Here is a 27,641-nt window from a genome sequence, read left to right on the forward strand (position 1 = left end):
ACATAACCAGTGGCCTAGACAATTATGTTGAGATCCACCACCCACAGAGTTTTCTGTGCAAGGTTTTTATCCTGCCTGTGTATTGCCCAGCCTTCCAGTGGGCCACTACCATTCTCCATGCTCCCTAACTGGAGCAAAAGTGACAGACCAGATGAAACATAAATTTAGCATCTTGCTGCAGAGATAAATAACATGCCAGCAGAAAAGCCTGGCCTCCCTCCATTCCCCATCCAAGAGAAGCAGAATAGGTGGGGCTGGCAATGCCTCTGGCTGCAATGGGCAGGTGAGGAGTGGGATATCTCCCTGGAGCAGGTTACACAGTGTCTGTTGGGGGTTAGACCTGCCTCAGAAGCAAGTAAGGGGCTTTCTGGAGCCATGTTGATAAGCAGGGATGTGGTGTTAGAAAACCCATGTGTGGTAGCAGAGTGGGTGATGGGAAATGGGGCAAAAGGTTGTTTGTTGCTGAAATACTGTGTGTTGTGTTTTGGGGAAAAATCCTGTACTAATCCATCATTCACCACAATTGCAGCTGGTCATTCGGGGACAGAAAAACCTAAAGAAAAGAGGTGTAAGCAGAACCCATCAGGTGAGCTTGTCTCTGTTTCAGGCCCTTAGTCCTGTTCCTGCTGGACACTCAGGAGTCCTTGGGGCTGCCCAGGCCCTGGTCAGTGGGCCCAGCCTGGCTGTCAGACATGACTCAAGGCAGTTTAGTCACTGAGTTCCAGAGTTCCCAGCCTGGCTGCAGCTCTGGACATGGCCCTGGCCTCTCAGCAGCTCGTTGTCTTGTCTTCTGGGGGTGCTGTCAGTGTTTGAAGGGTTTCAAAGCCTTTAAGTGCACATCTCTAAATGCCAGTACACCACTTGGGGCTGACTCCTCTGGAGCCATTGGAAAGTAGCAGCCTGAGATTGTACCTATTTTATTTCTGTCAAACCTTGTGCAACCAACAAAGGAAGGGCAGAAATATCTTCCTTCCTATCAGACAGCTCATTCCTGAAGCCAAGAAAGCTGCATTGGAAACCTGCTGGCTGCTCTTGTCAAGTTTTGCAGGAGGGGAGATGAACCTGTCCAGGAGGCACTGACAAGAAACACAAACAGTGGCTGTGCTGAACAGTCCAAGCCTTCAGTTCTTTCTGAACTATTAAATACTGACCCACTGTTGCTGTGACACATCTCCCAAACTCTCCCTGCCATCTCCTTGTACCAGCTCACATCACACTCATCCTCCTCAATCTGTTTCTTTCTGGACTGCAACATTTAAAGCACATGAGTGAAAGTTCACAGCAAAAACCAAAACAAAACCAGGAATTCTTACAAGTTGAGTAGCAAGTTTCATGTGATTTGCTCATCTTGTTTCCCTGTAAGGAGTGTTTCTGTCTGCACCACGTGTAGTGTCAGTTTATTTTAGTGGCTCAGTCGAGGGCCTGGCAGGCTGCAGAGGAGTTGCAAGGCACTCACCTAGACCTTTGAATGAGCAGGAAACCTGAGGAACTCTAGTGAGCTGCCCAGGACTGGTCTGAGGGCAGTTGGGCTCTGGTGGAAGTAGTTGCTTTCTGCAGTAAGGAGTTGACATGTTCCTGAAAGCCAGGCTGGTGAATGGGGATGTATAAACTTTTCCCTTTTTCCTTCCTTTATCTGTCCTGCATCCTCTTTTCTTCCCTAGCCATGTTTTCCCCCTTTGGCTCCGTTTTTGTGCTGCTTGCCATTCAGTGCTCTCATTTCCAGCCCTTGCACCAAGCCATTTTCCTCTTATTCCTTCCAGTTCTCAGGAGTCCCATTGGCCTCACTGACAGCAGCCTGGGTGAGCATCACCAGTCACTGTGCTTGTCACTGCTGGTCAGAGAGGCCTGGAGAGCTCTGTGTGCTCAGCTGTCCAGGCAGAGCTCTCTGCAGCTGCCTTTTGGAAGAGCTGATATGTCCTTGCCTCCTCCTTTTCCTTCTTTCCATGGCTGTGTCTCAGTGGGTGTGACAAACCCCATGTGGCTCAGTGTCACATGTGGGATGGGAACTCTGGGGTGATTCTGGCACCATTGGCTTGTCCTCTCTTGTGCTCCAGCCAGCAGATTCCTCCCAGGCAGGGAAGCAGGTGGTGGTAATGTGGTGGGCAATGACAGAAGGATGGACACTTCTGTCCTCCCACTCCCATCTGCTGTTTGCTTGTCACCAAACAGCTGCTGTAAGGAACAGTCACCAGGTTGGGGAGGTAAATTTAGGTCCCAGCTGAGCAGCCAAGAGCTGTGTGGCTTGGCCTTGTTAAATGCCTGATGGCTCTTGCTCTCTGTGGGTGTGAGCTTTGTGTCACAGGCTTGGATACAGAGATACCAGAGAGCAGCAGGAGAATTTTAGGCCATCCATCTGGGGACATTCTGCTTTTTCCCTGTGTTACCATCCTGACTGCAGTGGCACAGATCCCTTGGTGTCTGGAGTGAGGGGCAGGACAAGCAAAACGGGGAGATCAGTAACTAAAATCACCTAAAATACCCAGGGGCACAATGCTGTAGGGAGTCCTGAGTGGGAATAGGAATGGAACTAGAATGGAAAATGTTGGATTTCAGATGTCTCTTCCCTATGCACACAACCCCAGTCCTTGTCACAGTGAGTGCAGGTACGGTACCTGGCACCCTTACCTGTGTGACCTGGCCTCTGGCTGCCCATAAACCAGAGCTCTGAGCTGTGTGCCAAACTCTGCTTTGGGCCTGAGGTGAGTCCCACCTCTGTCTCCCAGCAGGGTGGGCTGGAGGCAGGGACTGGGTGAGGGTCTCGAGCTGTCCTCCACATTATGATTGGAGAGTGCTCTTTGTACTCATGGAAAAGGGCCTCCACAGCCTCTTGAACTTGCTTTGTGATGAAACCTGAAAGATCCACAGTGCTTCAAAACTAGCATCCTGCTAAAGTGTTCCAATTGCTCCCTTCTGCTGCCTGGGGAGCACAGGCAGCAGAGGTCCCAAGTCACACAGAGCTTCTGTTAATCCACTGCTGAGCTGAGGGAGGGCCAGAAAGCACTGCCATGACCTGATCCTGAAGCATGGAATTGGCTCACTGGGATGAACAGCAGAAGCTGTTATTCCTTAGGGTGCCATAAAGCTGCTTTCAAGGGAACCCTCCCTGGTGGGGGCCATTCTGCCAACTCTTGGCACATGCTGGGGTTTTAAATTCTCAAGACACCAAACAATATTTCAAGGCCAGCTTGTGCAATGTAAAAGGCAGTGATGATCAGCCTGGGCATGGGTAGGGAAAGCCCCAGAAAGGGGCTGAGCTGGGTGTTGTGTCCACAGTGAAGGTCACTGCCTTCCTTTTCATCCATGTGTGCTTGAGAGGAGCCTTGGCTGGGGCTGGGCCCTGCTCTGGTGCCCTCTGTCACCACAGGGCTCCCAGGCTCTGGGGTCTCCCTGGGGTCTCCCTTCCTCTGCCTCCAGGCAGGGACAGTGACCTTCCTCAGGGACAAGAACCATCTCTAACTCAAGTGTTCACAGCCTAATGCAACTTGAGCCCTTGTTTTGGGCACTGGGGATGACTCCTTTGTGAAATGAAGGCCGAGAGGGATTAAGGGAATTGTAAGAATCCAAGAAGTAAAAGAAAAGCAAAAAAGGAGAAAAAAAACCTCTTTAGTTTCAACACCTTCAAATACAGCTATCAAAGGGGAAATCTAATTGAAATTGTCAGTGTTTGTTGAAGTCTGAATTTGCTCAATGTTGCGGGTGTGAAAGAGAACAGTTAAAATTATGTAGGGAATTGGGAAATATTTTGAACTTTCAAGGTTGATTTAAGCTGTATAAATATGTCTCAATTTCATCTGCTGCTTTAGGGAACTACTACGGTAAGAACTTCCAGAGCAACAAATTTTAGCATTTAGAGTTTTTAAAATGTCAACATTTTTCATTCCTATTTACACAGGGAAGCTTTGCTTTCCAGCACTGTTTATTCCAGACTGGGGAGAGGGTCAATGGAAATGTCTTCTTTTTTCAAAGCAGTTTGTGCCAAGCTCAGATGAGATTGAGACCAAAAAGATTTGATTTTCTACATTTGATATAGAGTAAAAATTCTTGGAAAAGCCTGAGAATCTCCTGTTGTCAGGATTTAAAGGACATAGGACTAGATTTTAAAGATGGATTTTCAGAAACCACTTTCTTCCCTGGTGTGGCCATACATCCCCTTCTACTCATTCTACTCACCCCCTGTAGTCCAGCCATTGCACAGCCCATCTGTGGGGGGGTTCTGCTGCAAAGACAGCACTTCTAGGATAGCATTTTTGGTGGGTGAGTGCAGCTTTAGTGTTTGGGGCATAATAATTCTTGATTACTGATTGCAGTGTGACATTAGCACAGCCAGCCCCCGTGCCTCTGCCTCCTGAGGTGCACCCAGCTGCCTCTCAGGCTCTGTCAGCACAAATACAACTTCCATTAACATTCATCTGGCAATTCTCTTTGCCATCTGTGGTTGGTTTGTGACTGCTGCGTGTCTCCATGGAGCTGGGAGAGCCAGTGGCCAAATCTGAGGAGTGAGGAAAAGGAGAAGGGGGAGTTGTTCTGTGAGCTTCACTCTGTGCACAGCACAGGGAGTGCTGGTGATGGGGTGACACAGTTGCACAAATAGCCAGAGCTGCATTTTCAAAGCAGCCTGAGGTGCTGTGCCCAGAAGGAGTCAGCAGCTGAGTGCAGTTCCCACCAGGAGCATGAGAGTCACACAGGGAGAGCTGAGTTGAGAAAGTGTTGCTTTGCTTGGTTGCATGAATAAGTCACTGTGTCCAGTGAGCATTTGTGTGGAATTGAGGTTTCTAGGAATGAACTGTTTATTTCTGGTGCCACATTCATTTAAGCTGTTCCAGACTTCTCATGTTCAACAGGCAGCTTGCAGACAGGAAGAAATATATCTGGGTTAAACTAACCACTCAGCAGCCAGTCTCTGTGGGTGATATCCTGCCAACTGCTCCAGAGCCTTGGGACACTGGGGAGCAACTGAGGCAATGCATGTGAAAGCATTGAGGCAAGGAGCACTCAGCAAAACTGGGACACACAGCCAGGGCCAGGGCTGAGGATTGCAGTCTGCAAGAACAGATACTGGGCTGGGGCTGGGCAGGGCATGGCCAGGACAGTCCCTGGGAGAGCAAAGTGTGGACAGAAAAACCTGAACTCTCATTTTGCCTGCAGAATCTGTGGAGGGAAAGATTACAAAGCCCTAGTGCAGGTGATTTATCATTAATCAGTCACACTCTGTCATTTCTGTGACTGTTACCTGGATAAGTAGCTTTAGTGGAAGTGATTGTGCTGTAACAGGGACCTGGCAATGCACGGATAAAAATAATTGTCCAATTATAAATATGAAGACCAGAAAAACCCTAAGAGTCTTCCTTCACATAAACCAGTGTTGTATTGAGTACCTGAAGTGCTGTTTCATTCTGACAGTGCTTTCCATGTGAGTGGGAAGCCAAGCAGAACCAGGACACTGTGTCAGCACTTCTGGCTGGAGAGCAGCCAGAGGTGGTGCTGAGAATTCCTTGGGCTGCTTTAAGTGCTCTGTGCCACCGCTGGGCTCTGTGCCTGCTCCAGGTCAGATTCTCCTCTGGGAGACAGTGAAGTTGGGGTTTGTCCCTCAAAAGCTGAGGTGGTGCTGCAGGTGCCCTGTAATGCCTGGAGCCCCAGGCAGTGCCATGGGCACACGTGTGCTCCCTGAGGGAGCAGGGCACCTCCAGGGCAGGGAGCCAGCACACAGAGGGGAGGGTGCCTGGGGGAGCCTGCCCTGCTCAGCTGCTCAGCAGGGCCTGGTTAGGGACGTGTTTCAGTGAAGATCTTGCCCCAGGTCCCAAGCTCAGCAGCTGCAGGAGCAGCTGGAGCCCTGCTGGCTGATCACAGTGTGTGCAGTGATCAGCAGCATTCCCTGTGAGCTGGTGTTTCCCATGCATGCCCTTTCCACAGCACTGTCTAGTCATGTGCCCAGCATCATCCATGCCTTCATCTCCATTCCTTAGGGGCTGGCCCTGGCACCTGGAGCCCTTTCCAGCAGCTCAGGTCCTCAGCACAGGGGTGTTTAGCTCACTGTGCTTGACCCATGCAGTTCCTGAGGGTGGTGTTCCTTCCAAGGAAACCAGGCCAGGTCTGTCAGAGAGCCCTGAGAGCTTCAGTCAGGGATGTGCCAGCTCACAGCCTTGGACTAGGACCCTTCTAGAAATGCTCTGGGTCTGTGACTAAATATTTAACATTAATCATTAATGATTTCTGCCCTTCTGCAGGGGTCTGACCCTAAAGGACCTCACCTGGGGACTGTAGGAAACCACACATGGTCTGAGGTGCTGGGATCACTGCTTCTGCTCCAGGGCACTGGGGCTGGATGCAGACAAATCCTGGCTGCTCAAGGGGCAGCCAGCACCCAGTTTTCAGTCACACTTTACAGAAAGACAACCTGCAAGGTGTGCTGCATAGGAAATGTGCATTCTCAGACTGAAGTAACTGCACTGCTTAGGAACTCTCTCCTTTAGTATCCAGGGAGAGTGAAACACCCTGGTTTTCCCTCCCAGCTTTAGTTTAAAGAAGCTGCATGGTGAAACTGGGAATTTGCATCTGGAGCATCAAAGAAAGCCTTTGTGTAAAGGGTTTCTTGCCCCGTGGCTTTTCTTTGCTGGCCTCTCCCCTTGTTTCCATTGCTATAGCATTGGGTGTGTGTTAAAATCTCTGGACATTTTAAATTGGACAGGAAAGATGCAGAACCCTGGCCCTGAGAAATGGGGCAAGGGAGAGAAAATATACATGTTGGATTTTGTGTTGAATGGAGCTCCCATCCTGCCCTGCCCTGGATAAGTCTGGAAGTGTGGAGTAGGGATAAGGAGCAGGGAGCAGATGGGCAGAGCTGTGTAGGATGCAGCAAGGTCTCTGCCAGTCTCAATATTTAAATCTCTTTCTTTTTTGCAGAAACCGCAAGTCCCCTGATTTCAAATCCTTTCCCGCTTTTACAAAGTAAGTGTGATGGATGTCTGTGGTGCAAAAGGCAGGGACCGCCCTCCTGCAGCCCTACTGCCCTGCCCTCTGAGCAATTTTCATCAATAAATGCTTTTTTATTATGAGTCCAGGTGTCAAAGAATAAAATGCCTCACTTCTGTGGCTCTGGTGTCAGATTTAAATACAACAGAAACCCTCCAGGGTGTTTCTGTGCAGTCTGGGGCTGCCAAATCACTTAATATTCAGTCTTCAGGGAGTTTTTTGTGAGCGTGTTTTGAGACCAAGATTTGAAAATGACCCCATATTTAAGTTACATTTGCACACAGAAAAACTTGTGATCAGGGCTCAACTCAGTAAACACCTGCCCAGAGCCAGTTCCTGTGGCCTGGCATTGGAATCTGGGAGTGAGCAGGGCTGGGATGGGTGGACAGGGGGGGTCTCTGCTGCAGATTCTGCCCTGTGGCTGTGATGTTTCAGCAGGTGGAGCTTCTTCCTTTGCCTTGCAGTGTGTTTGGTTCCTGGCACTGGCTTTGGGGTGATTTGTGCCAGCCTGGTGGTGTGAGCCAGCCCTGAGTGTGGCCATGGTGGGGAGGAGGACAGCTGTTCTTCCTCCTCTTACAAACCTGAGGGGGAAGCAAGGGCTGTATTCAGAAAATGAGTTCATGCAGGAAGAGAAATCCAATTAATACTGAGACGTTTGGCAAGGGTGGTGAATTTGGGACTCCCCTTTTCCAAACATACTCCAGAGCACCTTGTTACTTCATACTGTTTGAGGTGGCTGGAAGTGACAGAAGGTCTGTTTTCAAGAAACTTCCACTGATTTTGGGCTCTGCTGGTGTTTTTGTAGGAGCCTGCTGCTGGTTCTCCTGCCTTGTCTCGTGGGTTTGTGTCAAAGGGAAGGTGCAATTCACTGTTAGTAAAGCTAAAGCCAATGGAAACATTGGGTGGAAATGCTGAGAAGTTTTCCTCACAGTTGTTCTGCATTTGTTTTTCACCAAGATGTGGACAGAAGTGTTGAAATGTGGGGTTTTTCTGCTGAGGAAAGAGCAGCCTGGGGGGCTGTCCCTGCTGAGCCATGGTGACACCCTGCTGGCTGTCTGTCACTGCACAAGCACCTCAGGGCACTTGCTGAAACTTTCTGTTAAATCTCTCAACTCCTGTTCACTCCTGGCTTCAGACCAGGCTCTGCTATTTTCCCTGGCTTAGATGTGGCAATGAGAGTTAACATGGGAATTAAAGTGATTTATTTAACCCAAGCACAGGCACTGGTTTTCCTCTGCCTTGCCTCACACAGCTGGGGCCTTGCTCACTGGGTAAAGCACTGCTAAAAGGGTCTAATTATAGCCTTGGGGAAAGATGTTTTAAATTGTGCAACCAGATGTGGGCATTAGTTCTGTGTGGCTCAGGACACTGAAGAGGTTTCAACAGCTGCTGGTTGAAACCTGCTCTCAAAAAGCACCTCCACAAGCACAGGGGGCTTCCCTTGTCCCACCAGCAGCTGGGAGCAGAAGGACAGAGAGCAAAAGGGGAGACCTGGGGCCCTTTGCTGAGCTCAGCCACCTGCAGGAGAGCAGATCCCTAAGGCTGAGTAAGGAAGAGCTGAAATCCCCAGGGGAAGGACAAGCAGAGGTCCAGCAGTGGTGGGAGAGAAGGAGAATGGGGCACAGGTGTGGCTCAGATGGGTGTGCAAAGCAGTTTTGACAACTTTTCCAGTTCATGGTCAAGAAAAATCAAAGGGAGGAGGATTTACTGGATTACCAGCCCAGGTGAAGAGACTTTTCCCTGGTCTGGGATACAGATTGCCTCTTTCTTCTCTCCACCTTCCAGATCCCTCTTCCTCTTCTAGCCCTGGCACATCCCACCCTCCCTCCAGCCAGCCTGACTGTTCCCAGCTCTGCACTCTGGAGCATGAGGGGCTCAGGAGCTGAAAGCTCAGAAGGATGAGGGTTGAGAGAGCTCTGGGAAGTGAAGTGAGTTCATTCATTCCCATGGGGATTCTGCACATCCTCCCAAGCATCCCTTCCCTGCTCCCAGGAAATACTTTGGAATTGTTGGGTGAATTTAAATTTTATGCTTATTTTTAACGTGGCTCGGTTTTAAACTTAGAGTTCTGTATGTCTTTGTGTCAGAATTATTTAGAAAATGCTTTGGCATTTTCAGAATATGAAATTAGCTTTTGAAATAGGTGGTGATTTTGTTTCCAAATTTGGACATTTCTGGAGTAGAACAGAAGGGGTATCTTTTGGAAATGAGATGAAAATCAACACAACTTTTCTGAGAAGAATCACAAATGAGAGATTTTACCAGTTCACTGAGTGCACTGAGTAGCCAGAGATTTGTGGTGCCAAAGGGAGGAGTTTGAGATGAAGAGCTGTGGAGACCTTGGTGGTCACAGCCTGCTGGATGCAGATGGGAGAACCCAGAAGGGACTGGGCAGGGGTGAGGGGGAGCCAGGCAAGGAGAGAGCTGGAAAAATAGCACAGGTTTGTGCTGATAAAATAGCTGAGAATACAGCAGGAGGGAGGTGAAGCAGCTCAGGGAGACAAAGTGAGCTGAGAAGGAAGTGTGAGTGCAACAGGAGAGCAAAATGAGTGTGGGAGATGTGCAGCTTGGAGAGTGCTGGCTGATGGGGGGTTTGCCTGCTGCTGAGGCTGTGACTGAGCTGGGGAAGGAAGGGCTGTGCTGTGCTGGAGTCCTGCTCCCAGGGCAGAGAAGGGCCCTGGCCCTGCAGTGCTGAGCGGGGCTTCCCCCTCTGCCTCCCCCTCTGCACTGCAGGCAGGGGGGAAGAAGGGAGTGCAGGTGTGTGCTGAGGTGGGGCTGGCACAGGAGAGCTGCCAGTGTCCAGGGGACCGTGGGGTGACACCTGGGCTGGCAGCCTTGCTGCAGCACCCACAGGTACAGCAGGGTCTGCTCTCCCCTCTGGCAGAGGGGCAGGGGCTCCAGCAGAGCAGAGGGGCAGAGAGAGAGGGGCACACAGCTCTTGTGAGCTGCCAGGGGCCTGTCAGCAGCAGGCAGCAGGCTCTCAGAAGTGTGGATGCTTTCATTAGAATATTCACAGGTTAATTTTGACCCTTGAAGGGGCAGCCGGGCCCCCTCAGTTTGAGGCATTCCCATCTGAGCAGTCTGGGCTCCATGAGCAGCAGAGGCACAGGTGTGTCTGTAACACAGGTCTTTGGCACTGAAATACAAGCCCCAGAGGGATGGTTTGCACCCACAGGGAGCTTCTCCTCTCTGACAATTGAAAACAAGTGGAAACAATTAGATTGCATTGTACCTCTTGTGGCATTGTACCACAGCTACCTCACTGCTGATGATTTCAGCAGCCACAGCCAGTCCCTGCTAATTCCAAGGACTAAAACCCCCATGTGCCACTCAGTTGTTCAAATCTTCTCTTTTTTCCACAAGCACAGTTACTTAAGTACCAAATTTCCAAACTTCCATGCTGCAGCAAGCCCAGGAGCAGCATCACAAGCAGGCACAGTGAGTTAAAGCATTGAGCACAACTCCAGGCAGAGCTGGCTCCATCATTCCAGAGGCTCCAGGTTCTGTGGGAAAGGTTTGACCTCACAGCATAAAAGTACAGCTTATACAGACTTGCTCAGGGTCTCTTTTATGTTTTTCCTCACGGATTCCTGTAGCCTTGAGGTGGATTCTGGGGTTTTCTCTCTGAGATAGACTTCTCACAAGGTATAGGCAGCCTTGTGCTTCCCTGGGTTTTGGTTCTTCTGTCCTGGGTGCTGGTGCTTCTGTTTATTCATTGATACAGAATATGTTTTTCTCTTCAAACTCAGATCTAGACTTCTGAAATATTGTAGCAATAGACTCTGCTCCGTGTGTGTGCCAGGCATTTGTATCCACAATTGTTCATATACCACATGTTTGTCCATTCTGCTGCTCCGGGACAAAATGCCCCAGTGAGAGGTGGCAGTGCTGCTGTGCTGCAGGGACAGAGGCAAACTGCAGTGTTCCCAAATTTCAGCACTGTAGTTTGGGATCACATCTGTCAACCATGCACTCTCCTGATACTGTTTAGACAGGCAACTGCAAACATTTGCTTTTAGGTTAACTCAGTGGAAGAAATGCACTTTCAACAAGAACAGGGCTAAATGTATCTTCCAGCTCACCAGGGAGCTCTGCACCCAGCTCTTTCCTCACTCCAGCTCGTCCATATTGCTCTGGCACATGGCTCTCCTGCTCTGCTCTTAGCCTTCGGGCACAGGCCTGGTTCCTGTGCTTCCTGCCCTCCACATCTGCTTCCCTGGCATCCTGCTGCCACCCAGCCCCGTGACACCCACCGGTCCCTGGTGTCCCTGCACTTGGTGACAGCCACAAAGCCCCAGCTGAGTCCCCCCATGGCACTGCTCCACCCCCAGCCTCTGACTACAGCATTTGTCACAACCCAGTGCTCCTTGTCTCACTCAGGACAGGCAGCAGACACTGGAATTGGACAGAACTGGATGGAAGATGAGTCCAGCAGGCACAAACCAGCAGGGACACGCTCAAGGCAGGCTGCAGCAGCCTGAGCCAGCACACCCTGGCCAGTGGGCAGCCTCCAGGAGAAACCTGTGCAGGACCCTGAGATGCCCAGCATGGCACCAGGGGCTTCCTGTAGTGCCCTGCCTGTGCCCTGGCAGTGAAGTGCAGCAGGAGGAGGCGCCCAGCCCAGCCCAGCCCAGCCCAGCAGGCAGAGCCGTGCCCAGGCCCTGCCCCACTCACTGTGCCCACAGCTTACACACTGAGGTATGCACCTGTGCTGCTTCCCTGCAGACTCTGTGTAATTCTTCTGAACTGATTTCTCCCAAACAGAGCCTTACACCTGTGGAGCTTGTGGAATCCAGTTCCAGTTTTATAACAATCTCCTGGAGCACATGCAGTCCCACGCAGGTAAGCTGGGCACTTTGACTCGCTGCAAGCAGAGAATAAATTCTGTGCTGCTGCCTGGTGCTGACCCCAATGTGTGTCTGTAGGGCTCTCAGTGCTCCCCATTCCCACAGCCCCATCATTTCACTGCAACAAACACAGTCATCCCTCAAAGGCTGGAGCACAGAGGCTCAGGGTGTATTGTACATATTGCTCCTTTCCACAGGGAGAGAGGGAGTGTGCCGTGCTAGCTCAGAGTCCATCACTGCCCATTGCCTTTATCCAGAGCTAGGCAGAGAATCCTCACTGCATAAGCTCCTCCAGCAGGTTAAATCCCCCCTCGTGCCAAAGGGGTGGCTCTCATGGAGCAGGGCAGCAGAGCCTTTGCCTACACAAATCCTGTCCTGTGCCTGTGTCTCCTGGAGTTCTGCAAAGGACTGAAATGTGTTCTCAGAAGAAGAATTTGCCATTTCAGCATCTGTGTTCAGTTCCCTCTCAGCTACCTACAAATGAGAATTCTTAAGAGTCATTCCAGTGCTTTGTTTCTAAGTCACTGTTTTTGTTTCCTATCTTGATACATAAGAGATAATTTTAAAATTTCAAAGCCAAACCTGTTTCAAAGACAGCACTCAGCATATTCAAAAATGTAGAAACAGAAACAGAATTCATTTTATATTGGCAGATTTTTTTTATTTTTTTCCCCTCTTGAATTCAAGTGAACTAACATGGTTTTAAGAACAATTAAATCCCCTTTGACAGACCTGTGTTCTCCAACAGACAGCTGCTCTGTTGAGATGCAGATGCAGGCCCTGAGGAAAGTGGCATGGGAGGAGAAGAGGCTTGAGGAAAAGCATATTTTCCTTTCTGCAATAATGTTAATCAAAGTTCTTATCTTGCTCTTTATTTTAGTTTTAGTCCTAATTTTAATAGTGTCACTTGAGTTCTTCATCCATGAGTGTCCTCTATTCCATTTCAGTTCCTGCTGGCAAATCTCAGTGCAGGCTTTGCGTGTTGTTCAGCAGCTACTTTATTTATCATCTGTGTGATTTACACTGAGACTTTGAGAGCTGTTTGTTAGCAGAAGGTGTGAGTTTGTGTTTCTGGTAGAGCACTGGGGTTCTGTGCAGTAATGGGACTCTGTGTTACCCCGAGGAGCAGTGGACTCTGCTCAGGGCAGGGCTGCCCTCACTCCCTGGCTGTGGGTCTGTCCTTGCTGTCCATGGCAGTTCTGCTGCCTCAACGCTGTTCCTGACCATCCTGTTCTTGCTCTGGGCTCTGGCACTGAAATGCAGCATTTTGAGTTACAGCTCTGGGTGACACCAAGGACAGGAGCTGAGGGGACAAGGGCAGCTCACTGAGGGTTGAGCTGTTGCACATTTTAAGCTGGTGCTACCTGCAGCTTCCTCCTTGTTTCTTCTTTACAAATGACCCATGGGGGTGGTGCTGAGGGCTCCCTGTGAGGGTGGGCAGGCCCTGGCACAGGGTGCCCAGAGCAGCTGGGGCTGCCCCTGGATCCCTGGCAGTGCCCAAGGCCAGGCTGGACAGGGCTTGGAGAAGCCTGGGACACTGGGAGGTGTCCCTGCCATGGCAGGGGTGGGATGGGATGAACTTTGAGGTCCCTTTCCACCCAAACCAGTCTGGGATCCTGTGGTTGTTCACCTGGGTTACTTTGGCCACAGAACAGGGTGGAGGGAGCAGTATGTGTGATTGGGCTCCTGTCACATCAGAGCTCTGAATGGGTAAATCCCCTCTGCCCAGCTCAGGATCCTCTTTGTAAGTTCTGTTTTCTCCTTGCTCCTGCTCTGTTTGCAAGCCCCATGCTGTGCCTGGCTCCTCCTGCTGAAGTCTCACTGGTGCAGGGACAGAGAGGTGTCTGTGTCTCCTTCAGCCGCTCCTGCAGCGCCCCCGAGGCTGTGCCTGTGGAAGGCCCTGTCCCCTCTGTGCCTCACTGTGCCTCACGCTGTCCCCTCCCGTGGCCTCGGGGTGGTGCCCGGCAGCCCTGTGCTCACTGCTCTCCCCTCCCTCCCCGTGTGCAGCTCTGGGATGAGGCAAAGCCAAAACAGAGGCAGGAGCCCTGTGGGCAGCGTTGGTGGGTGCCCAGCTCTGGGTGTGCTGTGTCTGCAGACAGCTCTGAGGGCACAAGGGCCTGCAGGGGCCCTGGCAGCACTTTGTGCCTTCAGGCTGACAGGAGGTTGGAGTGAGGTGGGGGTCGGTCTCTTTTCCCAGGGAACAACTGACAAGGGCAAGAGGAAATGGCCTCAAGTTGTTCCAGGGTAGGTTTAGATTAGAAAGGTTCTCAAGCACCCTGAGCCCAGGGCAGGGGTGGGGTCACCATCCCTGGGAATGCTCAGAGAACACGTGGATGGGGCATCAGTGGTGAATGTGGTGCTTGGGCTGGGCTGATGTTTGGACTGGATGATCTTAGAGGTCTTTTCCAGCCTAAACAAGTCTGGGATTCTGGGGTTTCCATATCCAAGAAGCAGCATTGCCCCAACATCTCTGAAGTCTGGGAGTGCAGGAGCCTTGCAGTGGTCAGCAGTGCTGGTGGCACCGGATGCAGGGACTGGGGACTCAGGCATGGCACTGGTTTGTCCCTGGCCAGGGAATGTTTCATTTTAGGATGCAGAGAGCCAAGAGGCCACTATGGGTCAAATGCTCCCTCAGTTCGTGTGTTCAGCAGCCCAGTTTGCTTTGTCCTGTCTAATGCAAAGGGCTGATCTCTTCCAGTGGCTGTGCTGCCTCCCCTGGACCCTTCTCACGAGGGACAGAAGCCAGGGAACATGCTGCTGGCCTCCAGAAGCAAAATCAGGGACATACTGGCTCTTGAGTCATTCAGAGGGCTGAGCCCGGAGGCTGGAAGGTAATAAGGAGAGATTATAGCTTCATAAAGCAGCTACACAGTGAGGAGAAGCAATTAGAATGTAAATTGGGTGCTGAAAGGCAGAAATAGAACAGAACACCAGGCAGAGGAATTTGTTCTGTAATTACACTGAACAATATACAGCTTTGACTCCCTTTAGAGTACTTTGTTCAGGTCGAGTGCTGCCATATAAAGCCCTTCCTACAATCTAGGCCTAAAAAAACAAAAGGAGGACTAGGCTGAACCTGGATTAAAGGATTGGAGGCATGAAGAAAAATTAAGAACCATGATCTGTGTAGTTCACAGACTGCCTGATAAGGAAGATGAGGCTGAAATGTACAAATCTCATTAATGCCACTCTGAATGCCAGCAGATATTTGTATATAATAAATCCCCTATTATTAGGAAATAGATAAAAGAGTTATGGTGAGGAAATACAGAGGGTTTCTCCCCCTACCCATCTCTCACCAAGACAAGGAGGGCCTGAATTATGAGCAAAGTTGGCAGGCAAAGTTATCCAGCATTTTCCTTTGCCCACGCACAGATGTTTGGAGTTGAGGACAATGGTGGCATTGGCTCAAGAGCAATTAGTGTGGCAGATGCTGGAGGAAAGGTGATGTGTCTGTTCCCCGTGGTCACTGGTGCTCTCTGAGGCCCCTCGTGCTCTTCAGTCTCTGCACACCTGCAAAGGCCAGCCTGTGGCTGCAGCTGAGCATGGCAGCACTCCCTGGGTACCCAGCCTGGCCAGGGAGCTCCCCAGGCACACACAGGCCCAGGCAGGGCCAGAGGCTGTCCTGGGTCATGTTCTGTCATGTCCTGGATTGCCCTGGGGGACTGCCCCAGCCTGTGCCAGTGCAGTGCCCACAGTGCCCACTGAGCAGCCTGTGCCTGTGGATGGGCACTCTGGAGTGCCTGGCAGTGAAGGGCAGAGCTGCTCACCCTGGAGAGGACTTGGAAGGAGCACAGCACTGGAGCTCCATCCCAGCCCTGCTGGTGTCCCTGCTCCCCCAGGTTGCTGGCACACATGGAGGAGAGCAAGAGCAGCTCTGCCCTGTCCTGTGTGTCCTGCTGCCCCCAGAGCAGCCTGGCAGAGCTGTGGGTGCCTCAAGGCACTGCTCCAACTCGTGTTTCTCTGCCCAGGGCACAGGGCAGGGTCACTGCTCTCTGTGCTGCTGTCCCCAGGCTGCAGGGGCTGCCACCTGAGCTGGGCAATCTGCACTCCCTGTAAAATCACTGGAGAGTCAGTGACTCCAGGTGAGTTCAGGTGGTTCTCACCATGGTGGTTCTCACTCTAGGAGAAGATCCAGTTCTGCCTGGGTGAATGAGTGGCACCTCTGAGTGTAAAAGGAGCCCTAATGGGCCACCTGAAAGAGAGGTGTGTCTGACAGTTGTCCAAAATTAGGTGTGATGAGTCCAGCTGTGATGAGCAAATGGCCTGTTCTGTTTTCCTTGGTTTTATTTCCATCCTTCTGCTCAGCCTGGTCATCAGTCTCTCCATCTTTCTGCTTCCTTTTCCAGCCCATTTCACTGTGCACTGTTCCTTCACAGCCTGTTTCACAGCACCATTTCATACTGAAGCACACTATAAGAACTAGAGAATTTCCTCTGGAGGGTGGGGAGAAGTTCTTGGGACACAGGAGAGGAAAACATGGATACAATACAGACTTTACTGATCTTGCTTGCATGTTCTTGTAAGATCCCATCAGACTGGCAGCCAGAATGTTTAGCCCAGTTACACACACAGAAATGGGAGCACAAACACAAAGGCTTTGGGGGCACTTGGTGTCTGCAGCCTCAAGGTCAGATGGTCTTTGGCCCACACTCCAGAGACTTTGGCTTTGTGTTTGCAGCCTGAGGCAGCAGTGAGCCCCAGAAGAGATGGGCCCTTGCTCTTCACAGGGAAGAAACCAGACCTGAAGTTTGCAGTGAGACCCTTGGATCCAGAAGAGCTGAGCACAGCTTGCAAACCAAAGTGCTTCCCAGAGAGAACAGGGCAGCCACCTGCAGTTCAGGAAGAGGCAGGGAGGGGACAGAAGGGTCAGTGTCTGTTCCACATCATTTCAGAAGCAAATGAATGGCCCAAGGCAGGCTGAGCTTCCATTGCTCCTGGTGTGCAGCTTCAGCTCCTGAGGAGACATTCCCCAGGGTGTGCTGATGGCATCAACATCCCTGGTGCACAGGAAGACGTCGCACATTTCAGCCACGTTTTGGGAGGTGATAGGTTGTGAGTCCAAAGTTTCAAGGTGTCTGAGGGGGCTGTGAGAGCTCACTGAAAGCTGCCTAAAAGCCACAGAGAGTGTGGTGGGTTGTTGTCCCCTTAGTTAGAGGAGCCCTACATAAATGCTGAGCAGTTGAGTAGTTTCCTCTTCTTTGTGCTTTAAGCATTATCTTGTGCTTTTAACCCCTCCCTGTCTCTTGCCTTGCAGCTGACAATGAGAACAACATTGCCTCCAGCCAGCAGCCCAGGTCACCTCTCCCTGTGGTTGAAGAAAAGTGGAAGCCACAGCTCCAAAGAAATAACGCCAACAACAGTACGTAGCAGCTTCTCACTTTGTCCCTGTCCAACAGGTGCCTCAGGGGAGCAGCAGTGATGGACACTGCACCAGGCCCTTGTCCTCACCAAACTGTATTTGATTTCACCTTAAATCATGTCCTACACGGAAGAGCAGAGTACCCCTTCCCACTACAGGAGTGCAACAAAGAACCCTGGGGTGGTTGGAAAGGTTTGTGAGGAAGATGCATTTGGTAGCTCAAGGAAGAAGGTAACTTCTGATCCAAGGTCAGACTTTCTGGCCTGGAGTTAAAAAACGAATCCAGTCATCATGATGTGACATAGGCACAGGTGCCCAGAGCAGCTGTGCTGCCCCTGCATCCCTGGCAGTGCCCAATGCCAAGTTGGACAGGGCTTGGAGAAGCCTGGGACACTGGGAGGTGTCCCTGCCATGGCAGGGGTGGGACTGGATGGGTTTTAATGTCCCTTCCAACCCAAACCAGTCTGGGAATCTGTGATTTGATGTCCATCTTTCCATCTGGGCTGAGTTGTGACCATCCCCACACCAGGGACAGGATGCATATCTCCTCCCTGCTGCTCTGTCAAGAGCAGGGCCTGTCTCTGGAGGTTCCTCAGTCCAGAAACCCCTGGGAGAACAAATCCAAGGATGGAGTTGTCTCTTCCATCATCTGGGCACGTTCCACCTCTCTGGGGGTCTCTGAGAATTGTTTTGTGCCTTGTCCCCTGCTGTCTCCTGCTGCGGTGATGCTGACCTGGCCCTTTCTGTGCCCGCTGTGTTTCCCTGCAGCGCCGGCGAGCGGCTCTCTGGGGAACAGCGCCATCCCGGAGAAGGAGCGGCAGAACATCGCCGAGAGGCTGCTGCGGGTCATGTGCACCGACCTGGGCGCGCTCAGCGTGCTCAGCGGCAAGGAGTTCATCAAGCTGGCGCAGACGCTGGTGGACAGCGGGGCTCGCTACGGTGCCTTCTCCGTCACCGAGATCCTGGGCAACTTCAACACCCTGGCTCTGAAGCACCTGCCTCGGATGTACAACCAGGTGAAGGTGAAAGTCACCTGCGCCCTGGGCAGCAATGCCTGCCTCGGCATCGGGGTCACCTGCCACTCGCAGAGCGTCGGCCCCGACTCCTGCTACATCCTCACCGCCTACCAGGTGGAAGGCAACCACATCAAGAGCTACGTCCTGGGCATTAAGGGCGTGGACCTTCGAGACAACGGTGATTTCATCCACCACTGGGTGCAGAACGTGCTGTCGGAGTTTGTGATGTCGGAGATCAGGACGGTGTACGTGACAGACTGCAAGGTCAACTCCTCGGCGTTCTCCAAGGCGGGCATGTGCCTGCGCTGCTCGGCCTGTGCCTTGAACTCGGTGGTGCAGAGCGTGCTCAACAAGAGAACGCTACAGGCTCGCAACATGCACGAGGTGATCGAGCTCCTGAATGTCTGTGAAGACCTGGCGGGGTCCACGGGCCTCTCAAAGGAGACCTTTGGCTCCCTGGAAGAGACCTCCCCGCCGCCCTGCTGGAACTCGGTCACCGACTCCCTGCTGCTCGTCCACGAGCGCTACGAGCAGATCTGCGAGTTCTACAGCAGGGCCAAGAAGATGAACCTCATCCAAAACCTGAACAAACACCTGCTCAGCAACCTGGCAGCCATCCTGGCGCCGGTGAAACAGGCCGTGATCGAGCTGAGCAACGAGAGCCGGCCCACGCTGCAGCTGGTGCTGCCCACCTACGTCAAACTGGAGAAACTCTTCACTTCCAAAGCCAACGATGCTGGCGTGGTCAGCAAACTCTGTCACCTCTTCTTGGAGGCGCTGAAGGAGAACTTCAAAGTTCACTCGGCACACAAGGTAGCCATGATCTTGGACCCTCAGCAGAAGCTGCGGCCCGTCCCGCCCTACCAGCACGAAGAGATCATTGGCAAGGTCTGTGAGCTCATCAATGAGGTCAAAGAGTCCTGGGCAGAAGAAGCAGAATTTGAACCTTCAACCAAGAAGCCTCGTGCAGCAGGGGAGGCCGCAACAGCTCAGGAAGAAGATTGGTTTGGGAAAAGTGAAGTCTATGATTATTTGCAAGAACCTCTCTTCCAGGCCACCCCTGACCTGTTTCAGTACTGGTCGTGTGTTACCCAAAAGCATACGAAACTAGCCAAGCTGGCCTTTTGGCTCTTAGCAGTGCCTGCTGTGGGTGCCAGGAGCGAATGTGTAAATATGTGTGAGCAGGCACTCTTGATCAAAAGGAGGCGGCTACTCAGTCCAGAAGACATGAACAAACTCATGTTTTTGAAGTCCAACATGCTTTAAGACTTTGTTTTAATTAAAACAAAACTTTAAAACACTGTTCCAAACAAAGAAAAAGAAATTTAAGTTCTAAACACTGTGGACCTCATTATGAATGCCCCTGGAAACCAAGTGCTTTTTTATATATATATAAAAATATAAATATATATAAAATTAAGTTTGAAAGGAAAGCTGAGCACAGGAGAGAGACAGCCCTCTGCCAGGAATGTGCTCCTTTCCATAGATAGTGTGTGGACTTGACAGACTTTTTAATGTTTTCAAGTGGGCAGACGAATGGGAGGCTGATGTTCTAAAGTCTTCAGGCAGCTGAGATCTAAAGTGACTTGAAGTTTCTTTTGTTTCTCCTCCACCCCACCTTTCCTCTTGTCCCCTGGGCCATCTTGCCATGGATAATCAGACTCCATTGACCAGACCAGTTCTGCACTGGACTTTGCTCCTTTGAATAACTGTACACCTTGAGGGCACTTGGCTGCAGCCTTCTTGGCATGGTGCGTGAATCAGGGCAGCTGTGTTCCATCAACACCGGCATCTTTAGAAATCAGGAAGGGAGGCTTTAAGGTTTTTGATTCTTAATTTTATTTTTAACCTTTCCATATCCTTTTTTTTCCAAAAACCAAAAGTTACTCCTCTTTCTTTACTCCTAGTTTTGAGTTTAACATGGCAGCAAGTGATTACAAGTTTGATTTCAAACTAAGAGAAATGGTTCATGGCAGAAACTGTCAGAAGTTGTTACGTTTCTTGGCTTTATATTTTTTTACAGCAGAACTTTTTTTCTGAACTCCCGGTGTTAATTATCTTTTCTGTGAATTTTGTACATCAAGTGTTCTCAGACTTGTTCTAGAGTAGTCCATTTGCAATTTAATAATGTTCTTATGGGAACCACAGCAGTTGTTTATGTGGCAAAGCCTAGAAACCAAGAAAAGCAAATGGCGACAGCACAGGTGGCTGTGGGTCACCAGTGAGCTTGTCAGGTCTGCCAGAGAACCCTTGTACCTAAAGATTTTTGTTGAAAAGTGTCTCAGTGACACACAAACCACCCTTCCCAAGGCCAAGGACAAACCAAGGTGTATGATTTTTCAGGGGAACAAAGCTCACCAGTTTTGTCAAACTGGGGTTTGAAGGAAGCTTAGAGAAGTGCATGGGCTCAAAGATCCTTCTGAATGTAAGTGCTCCTGATTGAGTGCAAAGAATATCTTCCCCTTTTTGTTTGGAATGGTTTCCTCTAGTGGCACGAATGTCTTTTTGATACCTACAGTGCATTACACTACTTGTTCTGTTGCTGACCTGTTCTGGCCAGGAAGGCCACGGGCCCCGAAACGTTCACACGGAACTGGCTCACCCCAAATGCAATTAGAGATCCCCATAACCCCAAACCATCTCGGTCACTCTGCTGTCCCCAAGGCCAGAGCTCCTGCAGGCACAGCTCCTGGGCTGCTGGACAGGCTCTGCCAGCTTTGGTGCCTCTTGGACAATTCCCAACCTCTGGTGCCAAACTGTGCATTTTTCACTGCTGGGACTTGTCTCCTGGAGGAAAACTGAAGCAAATTCTTCTTTTTTCATCAGTCTCTGGTGCTTCCAGGAGCTCTGGAGCTGTGGTCCCAGTGGTGTGGGAGGGTCAGGAGGAGGCGCTGGCCCTGCTGAGAGCAGGCTGGAGCCCTTCAGCAGCACAGGGAGTTGCTGGTGGCTGGCAATGCAGGGGGAAACTGGAGACCCTCTCTGCAGTGCTGCTGTTGAGCAGATGTTACACCAGGATCCCACCTGCCCACTCTGGCTGTAGGAGAAGGTGCAAGTTGCAAGACATGAGAAATAGCAAACCCAATCTCTCAGGCTTTGTGTGCAGATGCCTTGAACCTCACAGGCACTCCCTGACACTGCACTGCCACAGCACTCAGGGGCACAGTTTGCACACTGGACCCTTCCCCACGCCAGGCTCACAAGGACAGACCTTGGCACCAGCTCTCTTGCCCTTTCCAGCCCTTTCAGCCTTCCATTGCCTTGAGGCTGGTGTTTGGGTTGACCTCTCAGCACTGTTACTGCCATCAGACCAAAACCATTGTCTCCTAAAATGTTAAGTTTTTGCCTAAAGCACACAGCCTGCCACATGAACAGAAGCTGCCAAGGCAGAGGCTCCTGGACTCCTGATTTCCCTGTCAGTGGCTGATGGAGGGGTTGCTTGTAGGGCCAGCTTTCCTTCTTGCTGCTTTTGTTTTCTCCTGTACAAATCCTGCATGCCCAGCCACCAGTGATAGCACAGCAGTTTTCAGGGCAGGAGAAACCTGTGGCAGACAGAAATGAACCCTGAGTGAGTGAGATGTGTGCCAGGCCCACTGGTACCTGACAGCAGGAACACGTGGCTCCAAACAGGATTAGCTGTGGGCACAGAGGGTACCACACAGCTCAGCTGATGGCACAGGGATCAGGATTGGCAGCTCCTTCTCCTAATGGCACGTTACACCTTTTTGTGAGGCTCACCTGACACCCTGGGAACTCTTTGATGCTCAGGGGAACATGCAAAGCCCTTGGATTCCTTTGGAAAGAGAGCTCCAGCCCCCAGCTCTCCTTTGCTAAGGGACATGTAGATGATTTCTGTGGAATTTGTGAACTTGGGCTCACGTTGTATGAGGCATCAAGGGTGAGAAGTGAGCAGAGTTAGCACAGCTGTAAATCCCTGGAGCTGAGAGTTGGGCAAAGTGCAGGGATTTGTGCCCAGCAGTGGTGCAGACTGAGGGCATGCATGCAGGAAGGCCACAGCCACCCCTACCTCCCATCCCACCTCCCCTTTCCCTTCTCACACTGTGGGTTTGGTACCAGAACTGGGGTCTTCTGGTGGTGCTGACCAAAGAGAGGGATGGACTGGCCCTCTCCCCCATCCCAAAAACTGCCCCTCTGAGGCAACTTCAGTTGTAGTTGCACTAATGATGGGTGTTAAGCAGTGATGTCAGGCAGATGAGATTCTCCCAAAGACTTAAAAACTCAACAGCTGCAAAAGCAAGAGAAAACCTAAAGGCCTAAAGTGGAGCATTCTCAGAGGTGGTGAGGAGAGGGGCTGCTTGGGCAGCCCCTTCTCCAGAGACTCAGTGCAGGAAGGTGCAGCTTTTCCTGACTTGCACATGGCTGCAGGGTGCCCAGCTCATTGGAGCTGTTTGTGCTGGGCCTGCTCCAGGCTCTCTCTGGGTCACTTGGGCCTCAGTAAAAGCAGAGAAGCACATCTGGAGCACATGCAATTACCTTAAATGCCAAACTTTTGCTCCTCTTCCTTCTTCCAGGCTTGAATTCACATTCTGAGGAGCAAAAGTACTTTACTAAGGTCTGAAATTTGGAAGCTCTCTGTTCCTGCTCTGTGGTGCCCCGGAGGTGAGGAGCAGCCAGGGTGCTGTAGGGAGCACTGCTGGTCCTGGGCTGGGACACTGCTCAGGAGAGGCTCTGAGTTTGGCCAGGGCTGCTGTGAGGTTCTGCTCCCTTTGAGCTGGGAGGAGAAGTCCTCAGAACTGGGATCATCCTCTGGTGGGTCATGTTGAGAACTTGCCTTCTGCTTGTTGGTTTTCTTTAATCTCCCTTGTGAAATGTGTTAGGGTGCAGGAATGGTTTGTGGCCTCCAGGCACCCACCTGTTCCTGCTGCTGACTGTGCCTGACTTTGCAGACCCTTCCTGGCTTCACAGTTTGCTTTGAGAGCGTTCTGACCTTCAGGTGGGAACAAGCACCACCAGGTGAACCCCAAGAGGGAAGGGCCTGTCTGAACATCCTTGTTACTGAAGAGGGTGGGATAGAGGCAGAGCTCTTGAGGAGGTTGTTTCTGTGTGGATGCAGCAGCCAGGAGGTCAGGAAGGAGCTGTCTCCTGCCTCTCAGTAGGCAGTGGTTGTGTTTGGCTTGCAGGATGGACCTGGTGTCTTGCACCTGGGTTGAGTTGAGATGGAGGTGAACTTTCTGTCCAAGCTCTCTGTCTGTGCTGAGGAAACTGCTGTGGGTGGGTTTTGCAATCTGCAAAACTCTCTGTGAAAGCTGACTGTGGGCTCAGGTTTTGTCTAACTCAGTTTTCCTTCATTGCTGGTTAAGCCAGTTGAACTTTGAGCTGAACTGGTTTAAGTGTCCACACAAACCACCTGCACTGGTTTATCTGTGCTTGCTGGGCAGACATGATGTCCAGCAGCAGCTCAGGGAGTCTTGACCCTTTTGTGACTTTTGCAAATGAATTTGCAGCAGATGCTCTCAGAACTTGGGAATGACTGAAAATAGAGGGGAGACACTTCTGGAAATGACTTGAGCTATAAATGGTGGCATTGGGGTGTCGAGTGAGATGGCTCAGGTGGGTTGGGTGGTTATTCTCCAACTGTCTGCAATAACCCAGAAGGTTTAGCATGGGAAGGAATTACCAAAAAATGTTTGTGTTGGTGGCAGTCTGCTCAGAGGGACCAGTTCCACTCTGGCCATGGTGAGCACAGGACAGGGGACTGGAACCTCCTGCTGCTCCCACAGTGCCCTGGGCATTTCTAGGCAGCACCATGTTACTGGTGAAGCAAAAGACATTAAAAGAGCAGCCAGGAAGGTGCTCCATGTCTGGAGTGCTCCTCTGTGCTGAGGAGGGGTTTGGATCTCTGATGGCACCTCTTGGCTGAAGGAGAGGCAGGGGCTCCTGTGAGCATTCACACCAGAAGGGACAAGCTGTTCCCTATGCAGTAATTGGGAGTAATGGGAAAAAAATAAAAAGATACTAAAGGCAGATTCTGGGCAATCTCTTCAGGGAGGAGAGCTCTGCTCCTCTGGGAGGGGTCTGAGGGGAAGGTGTTTTGAGCCCTGTTGTTGAAGACAAGGCTGCAGAGTGGAGCTCGCTCCAGAAACACTTGGCTGGACCTTGCCAAGAGAAAAGGAACTGGGTGTAGGGGTGGGAAGTGCCAGGTTCCTGCCCAGAGCCCTCCAGGAGGGTTCACAGAGGCTTTTCCTCCCCATCCTCCCACTCATCACCAGCAGCAAGCCCTTGCCAGCTCTCAGTGCATCCCTCAGCCGGGTTCCAGCAGGGAGGGAGGCGGCAGAGGGGAAGCTGCCAGTGGAGGAGCAAATGTCCTGTGAGATCAGCGTGGGGAGGGTGTTCAGTGTCTGCCTGCTCCTGCTGAGCTTTCCTCTGCTACTCCATGGCCTCGGGTCCCTGGGATCCCCCGGGAATGCCCAGAGCTGAGGCTGAGCCCCGTGCCCGTGTCAGACCTGACGCTGTCGCTCTGTAGCAATAAGAACTCCCTGCGGGTGGGACCTGTCCCCTCACTGCTCTGTCACCTCCTGGGGCTTCTGGAAGTGTCCTGAGCAAACTCTGAGGCCCAGCTGAGCTCCTGGGACAGGCCTGGAACAGTCTGCTTACTCTAGGCCAAATATGGTGAACCAATGACAGTGGGTTGCCCTGAAATTTAATTGTATCTATTGAATGTTTGTGGGATTTCTGTTTAATTTCAGGTTTAGTTTGGCTGCTTAGTTGAGGTTTTTTCCTGTTCTGAGTCCTTTGTAACTCGACAGGAGAGTTTTGCTCACATAGACAACGGTGTATCCATAGACCCTGAGGGGTTCCTTATCCATAGGCAGCTGAGTTGGAATTTTTGGCTCCTGAAACAAGGAATGATGACTGGCAGGATTTTATGTAGCATCCCTGACAGTGGGACCCAGATGAGCAACTCAGGCTTAATGATGGGAATATTGTAGGAATATTGTTGATGACACGTCCAACCCTTGCTTTTTACAACCAAAGCTCCTTAAAAAGGCACTTCCAGCTTCACTGGCCTCAAATCCCTGTTCTCATCTCCCAGGCGTTCTCGTGGCAGTCTCTGCAGTGTCTGTGGATAGGCTGGGATTGTTTCCTCGAGTGGGCTGGGGATGTGGGAGAAGGGATAACTTTTCCCCTTGCTGTGTAGAAGGACCTTCCCCCTCAAGGAAGAAGATGTGTTCTGGAAGGAGCAGCAGATTTAGGAGCTGTTTTCCATGGTCCCTTGAAGCTTGCTGGTACTTTAATACTCCTTTTTTTGAATTCTTTGAAGGAAAGCTGGTAGTGGATGACCTGCCCAGTGGTGGCAGGTGGCAGCCCAGGCTGTCAGTGGGGGGAACACTCTGCCCAGGCCGTGAGGATTGTGGTCCACGCCGTAGCCAGACAGTGTCATGGTGACAGCCAAACATCAGGAGATCCTTGTTTGCAGCCAGTCTGAAAAGAGAAGCTCTTCCTCACTCGTAAGTTCCATTTCCCAAACCTCCCCCTGGGAACTGAACTCGTTTCATCAAGCAAAGGATTTAATGTTCTCCTGCCCCTCCTGGCCCTCCCTGCCCTCAGTAACTCGTGTGCATTTCCTTCCTTTCTGTAGATGCAGATGTTCTAGGCAATACCACAGAGCACCCGCGCTGCGAGTGCGACCATGTCATCTTAAAAAATACAAAAAAAAATATACAAAAAATATACAAAAAATATCTTTTTTAGGCCAGAGTTTTCTACAGGTATTAATGAATATTTTTCTTAATCCTTATAAGTTTTATGTGTTTAATATTTCTTAATACCGGTAGCATTAATTTATACTTTTGTAGCAACACAATATTTTTATAAACCGCCACCGCTGGCTTTGTCTTCATAACGGGAAACGTGCGGGCAGCTGGCCCCGCGCTGTACCATGTACTGTATTTAAAAGGTTATCTAATGTCACACTTGCTGTGTTAATAAACAAAACAAAACCTGTTTGAAGTCTCATGTATTGTTGGTGTGGATCAAATGACTCACTAGAGAGCAATATTGCACGGGGTTGAGTTGCTGATTTTCATTGTGATATGCGAACGCTTGAGGCCAACTCAAGTTCTGAGGTTTTTTTTTTCTTTTTAGGATTTTGTTTTGTTTTTGTTTTGTTTTGGGTTTTTTTTTCAGCTAAATAAATTCAGTGCTGTTTGAAACTTAGACTGACGTCAAATGAAAAGGATTATTAAAGAAAAAAAAATATCAAGGTGTTTAAATGTTGCTGTTTTTACAAGTCTGTTGCTGTCTGAATGGAAATATTCCACGAGAGGAGGAATAGTTCCACTTAGCTTCCAAAGGGGCCGAGCTCCAGGCCAGAGTTCGGTTATTTGGAAATACCTTAGAGACATGTTTCTGCAACATTCTTTTCAGAATTGATGCCAAGGCAGAAGACAAACTGTAACTGTAAGAAAGCATCCGTTGCTTGAGGATTTTCATGTCAGTGTTGTATTTATGGTTTTACAATAAAACAACCTTTAGGGAAAAAAAAGTGTCTGGGCTTTTCTATATTTCCTGTATTTCAAGCTTGTGACTGGGACATCCCCAGTGCCGTTGTGAGGAGGGGAAACATCCATGGAAGTGACCTGGATCCCAGCAGGGGTGTCTGACAGATCCCACAGAATCATGGAATGGTTTGGGTTGGAAGAGACCTTAAAGCCCATCCAGTGCCACCCCTGCCATGGCAGAGACACCTCCCACTGTCCCAGGCTGCTCCCAGCCCTGCCCAGCCTGGCCTTGGGCACTGCCAGGGATCCAGGGACAGCCCCAGCTGCTCTGGGCACCCTGTGCCAGGGCCTGCCCACCCTCACAGGGAACAATTCCTAATTCCCAACATCCCATCCATCCCTGCCCTCTGGCAGCTCACAGCCATATGAACTGGGCAGCAGGACAGCACCACATCCCATATCCCTGGGGCACTCAGAGCCCCCCCAGAGCATTTCCCAGAGCATCCATCCTGTGTCCCACACTCAGATGCCAGGGCTATGAACTGCTCCTGTCTCTCTTTGCTGTGTTTGTGCAGCACAGAGGCCCCCAGCTGTCCCTTGGGGTTGGGGTTCCCCCCACCAGGAGGTGCAGCCCAGCTCAGGGTGTTTGTGCCAGCAGCCTCAATGCCAGCACCAGGTTCTGCTCAGGGATCCCACCTGTGCCAGCAGATCCAGCTGGGATTGGTTTCTCCTGGGGGAACAGGGGCTCTGGGGGCTGGGTGGGCACTGGGCTCCTCCCAGGACAAGCCCTTGGCAATGCCCATGGTGAGAGCCCAAAGGGGCACCAGGGACTGGGGTCACAGGGATGTGCTGGTGAGGGGGCACTGGCAGCTGGGACTGGGACCTACTGATGCTCCCTGGAGCTCCAGGACCCACCTCCAAACCAACCAGAGACCAGCAGGAATTGTCCCAAGGGAAACAAGTACAGAGACCAGAATGAGGCCTGGCC

At 51.1% G+C, this 27,641-nt stretch overlaps 1 protein-coding gene across 15 annotated transcripts in view; it reads left to right on the forward strand.

The window, feature by feature from the left end:
- Positions 1 to 26,697, forward strand: part of ZNF618 (zinc finger protein 618) — a 149,737-nt gene extending 123,040 nt beyond the window's left edge. For 10 of the 15 annotated variants that reach the window (XM_071453585.1, XM_071453588.1, XM_071453587.1 and 7 more), the window contains 5 exons: positions 530 to 586; positions 6,901 to 6,945; positions 11,734 to 11,811; positions 17,074 to 17,178; positions 17,947 to 26,697. In XM_071453585.1, coding sequence (XP_071309686.1) covers positions 530 to 586; positions 6,901 to 6,945; positions 11,734 to 11,811; positions 17,074 to 17,178; positions 17,947 to 19,460 — 1,799 coding nt within the window. In that variant the 3' untranslated portion in view covers positions 19,461 to 26,697. The remainder of the gene's footprint in view (positions 1 to 529; positions 587 to 6,900; positions 6,946 to 11,733; positions 11,812 to 17,073; positions 17,179 to 17,946) is intronic. The other 5 variants (XM_071453597.1, XM_071453598.1, XM_071453590.1 and 2 more) reach the window with 4 other exon arrangements.
- The last annotated feature ends 944 nt before the right edge of the window (positions 26,698 to 27,641 follow it).

This window comes from Agelaius tricolor, unplaced genomic scaffold (genome assembly GCF_023055355.1).
Source record: "Agelaius tricolor isolate 1412-34295 unplaced genomic scaffold, bAgeTri1.0.p SCAF_37, whole genome shotgun sequence".
NCBI classification, from domain to species: domain Eukaryota; kingdom Metazoa; phylum Chordata; class Aves; order Passeriformes; family Icteridae; genus Agelaius; species Agelaius tricolor.